At 49.5% G+C, this 4,267-nt stretch overlaps 1 protein-coding gene across 1 annotated transcript; it reads left to right on the forward strand.

Moving 5' to 3' along the window:
* Window positions 1–2,761: 2,761 nt before the first annotated feature.
* LOC137560794 (histidine-rich glycoprotein-like) lies at window positions 2,762–3,841 on the forward strand. Its single transcript, XM_068271935.1, has one exon. The coding sequence runs from the start codon at window positions 2,762–2,764 to the stop codon at window positions 3,839–3,841; it is 1,080 nt and encodes a 359-aa protein (XP_068128036.1).
* The last annotated feature ends 426 nt before the right edge of the window (window positions 3,842–4,267 follow it).

The raw sequence follows: 4,267 nt of genomic DNA on the forward strand, positions 1-4,267 counted from the left end.
TACCTCTATACTCATTTCTCCTGGGAGGGGGGGTGGGCATCTGGGGGACCCCTTTTTAAAGGGGACTCCCAGATTCCACCATGAACCTCCCCCCCAGGAAATCGCGGCCTCCACCTCCACCGCCCATCGGAGGTGGAGAAGAGCCCCTTGTCCTTGGATTGGACAAGGGCTCGGAGGGGGAGGGGAAAGCTTGGCTGCCCCTCCCCTTCCGAGACCCCCCAATCCATGGACCATGCGGGCTGGTATAGTCAGGGTGCGGAGCCCCACGCGGCCGGTGCTCCGCATTCTGGCTATCCCAGCCTGCATGGGGGACAAGGGGTTAAAGAGGTCTGGGAGGGGGGACCCCACGTCGTTTTTTTTTTATATTTCCCACACTCAGAACGAAGTAAGTAAAACTCTTCCCACTTGGGGGAATCTATGAAAATAATACACTATTGTTACCTGTGCAAAAAAAACTGACATTTTCCACATTTAAAAGACATTTTCGCCCTTGAAACTTAAAAATCGATTTTCTCAAAAACTATAAGGTCTTTTTGAAAAAAATTTTTTTCCTCTTATTCCCACTGATCCCCTTAATATACCCTGGGAATTTGGTGTTCCTAAACTTTAAGCAGGCTTTGCTATTAACCGTTAAAGTCGGCGGGTTTTTAAATGTTTACATTTTTCCTTTGAAACTTTAACATCGATTTTCTCAAAAACTATAAGGTCTTTTTGAAAAAAAAAATTTTCCTCTTATTCCTCCTGATCTCCTTAATATATTCTCCAAATTTGAGGCTCTTAACATTTAAGGGGGCTTTGCTATTAACCCTTAAAGTCGGCGGCTTTTTTATATTATACGGAGCGTTACGGTTTAACGCGAAATTACGGTAGCGTTTAATGCGAAATTACGGCATGATACGACTGTAATGCGAAAATTACGCGAAAATTACGCTTACGCGAAATTTCGCGAAATCCTTCTTCATTACGATTATGTACTTACGGCCATAATCGTAATTACACTAATTACGCGAAATTTCGCAAAATCGTAATTAGGTCATTACGCTCATCCCCAAATACTGACATCCACTACAATGTGGCCAGGCATCACCCAAACACTGACAACATCCACTACAACGTGGCCAGGCCTCACCCAAATACTGACAACATCCACTACAACATGGCCAGGCATCACCCAAATACTGACATCCACTACAATGTGGCCAGGCAGCACCCAAACAGTAACATCCACTACAACGTGGCCAGGCCTCACCCAAATACTGAAACCCACTACAATGTGGCCAGGCATCACCCAAACAGTGACAAAATCCTCTATACCGTGGCCAGGCCTCACCCAAACATCCACTACAATGTGGCCAGGCATCACCCAAACACTGACAACATACACTACAATGTGGCCAGGCCTCACCCAAATACTGACATCCACTACAATGTGGCCAGGCAGCACCCAAACACTGACAACATCCACTACAACATGGCCAGGCCTCACCCAAACACTGACAACATCCACTACAACGTGGCCAGGCCTCACCCAAATACTGACATCCACTACAATGTGGCCAGGCATCACCCAAACACTGACAACATCCACTACAACGTGGCCAGGCCTCACCCAAATACTGACATCCACTACAATGTGGCCAGGCAGCACCCAAATACTGACAACATCCACTACAACATGGCCAGGCATCACCCAAATACTGACATCCACTACAATGTGGCCAGGCAGCACCCAAACAGTAACATCCACTACAACGTGGCCAGGCCTCACCCAAATACTGAAACCCACTACAATGTGGCCAGGCATCACCCAAACAGTGACAAAATCCACTATACCGTGGCCAGGCCTCACCCAAACATCCACTACAATGTGGCTAGGCATCACCCAAACACTGACAACATACACTACAATGTGGCCAGGCCTCACCCAAATACTGACATCCACTACAATGTGGCCAGGCAGCACCCAAACACTGACAACATCCACTACAACGTGGACAGGCCTCACCCAAACACTGACAACATCCACTACAACGTGGCCAGGCCTCACCCAAATACTGACATCCACTACAATGTGGCCAGGCATCACCCAAACAGTGACAACATCCACTACAACGTGGCCAGGCCTCACCCAAATACTGACATCCACTACAACGTGGCCAGGCCTCACCCAAACACTGACAACATCCACTACAACGTGGCCAGGCCTCACCCAAATACTGACATCCACTACAATGTGGCCAGGCATCACCCAAACACTGACAACATCCACTACAACGTGGCCAGGCCTCACCCAAATACTGACATCCACTACAACGTGGCCAGGCCTCACCCAAACACTTACAACATCCACTACAATGTGGCCAGGCATCACCCAAACACTGACAACATCCACTACAACATGGCCAGGCCTCACCCAAATACTGACATCCACTACAATGTGGCCAGGCATCACCCAAACACTGACAACATCCACTACAACGTGGCCAGGCCTCACCCAAATACTGACATCCACTACAACGTGGCCAGGCCTCACCCAAACACTGACAACATCCACTACAATGTGGCCAGGCCTCACCCAAATACTGACATCCACTACAATGTGGCCAGGCATCACCCAAACACTGACAACATCCACTACAACGTGGCCAGGCCTCACCCAAATACTGACATCCACTACAATGTGGCCAGGCATCACCCAAATACTGACATCCACTACAACGTGGCCAGGCATCACCCAAACACTGACAACATCCACTAAAACATGGCCAGGCCTCACCCAAACACTGACAACATCCACTACAACGTGGCCAGGCCTCACCCAAATACTGACATCCACTACAACGTGGCCAGGCATCACCCAAACACTGACAACATCCACTACAACGTGGCCAGGCCTCACCCAAATACTGACATCCACTACAATGTGGCCAGGCCTCACCCAAATACTGACATCCACTACAATGTGGCCAGGCAGCACCCAAATACTGACAACATCCACTACAACATGGCCAGGCATCACCCAAATACTGACATCCACTACAATGTGGCCAGGCATCACCCAAATACTGACAACATCCACTACAACATGGCCAGGCATCACCCAAATACTGACATCCACTACAATGTGGCCAGGCAGCACCCAAACAGTAACATCCACTACAACGTGGCCAGGCCTCACCCAAATACTGACATCCACTACAATGTGGCCAGGCATCACCCAAATACTGACATCCACTACAATGTGGCCAGGCAGCACCCAAACAGTGACAAAATCCACTATACCGTGGCCAGGCCTCACCCAAACATCCACTACAATGTGGCCAGGCATCACCCAAACACTGACAACATACACTACAATGTGGCCAGGCCTCACCCAAATACTGACATCCACTACAATGTGGCCAGGCAACACCCAAACACTGACAACATCCACTACAACGTGGCCAGGCAGCACCCAAACACTAACATCCACTACAACGTGGCCAGGCCTCACCCACACACTGACATCCACTACAACATGACCAGGCATCACCTAAATACTGACATCCACTACAATGTGGCCAGGCAGCACCCAAACAGTGACAAAATCCACTATACCGTGGCCAGGCCTCACCCAAACATCCACTACAATGTGGCCAGATGTCTTCCAAACACTGACAACATCCACTACAATGTGGCCAGGCATCACCCAAACACTGACATCCACTACAATGTGGCCAGGCCTCACCCAAACACTGACAACATCCACTACAATGTGGCCAGACATATGGAGTGCAGGGATGTATTCCTAAATATGTATGTCCAGCCTAGTATAGCTACAGCCCATGAGTCCATAGGCTAAGAGCGTTGTTGTTAGGTTGAGAAATCTTTGGACGCTGTTAACCCTTCCACTTAACCCAAGGGGTTGCCCAGATGTGGATCTAAGTGACCACGAGTCTTCACCAGAGCACCCCGCAAGGGATGATGGACTTGTTGCGGCCTAGTGCCCACCAGGTCACAACTGGGATAACCTCAGGAAGTGGTTGGGAGAACAGTGACACCTTGATGTAGAGACTTCAGGAATTAGCAGAGTCCAGGTACAGTCAGGGCAGGCAGAGGCAGAATCCAGGTACAATCCGGGTCAGAAGCAGTATCGGTAATAAGCAGCAGGTCAGGAGCTCAAGGCGAGAGTAACCACTAGCTGTCAGAACGAACAGCACTGTCTGTTGGAAAGGGCTGGCCTTTTATAGCCTGTTTGGCGCAAAATCCGTACGGCAAAACCCCGCGC

This window comes from Hyperolius riggenbachi, chromosome 3 (assembly GCF_040937935.1).
Source record: "Hyperolius riggenbachi isolate aHypRig1 chromosome 3, aHypRig1.pri, whole genome shotgun sequence".
Taxonomy (NCBI): Eukaryota; Metazoa; Chordata; class Amphibia; order Anura; family Hyperoliidae; genus Hyperolius; species Hyperolius riggenbachi.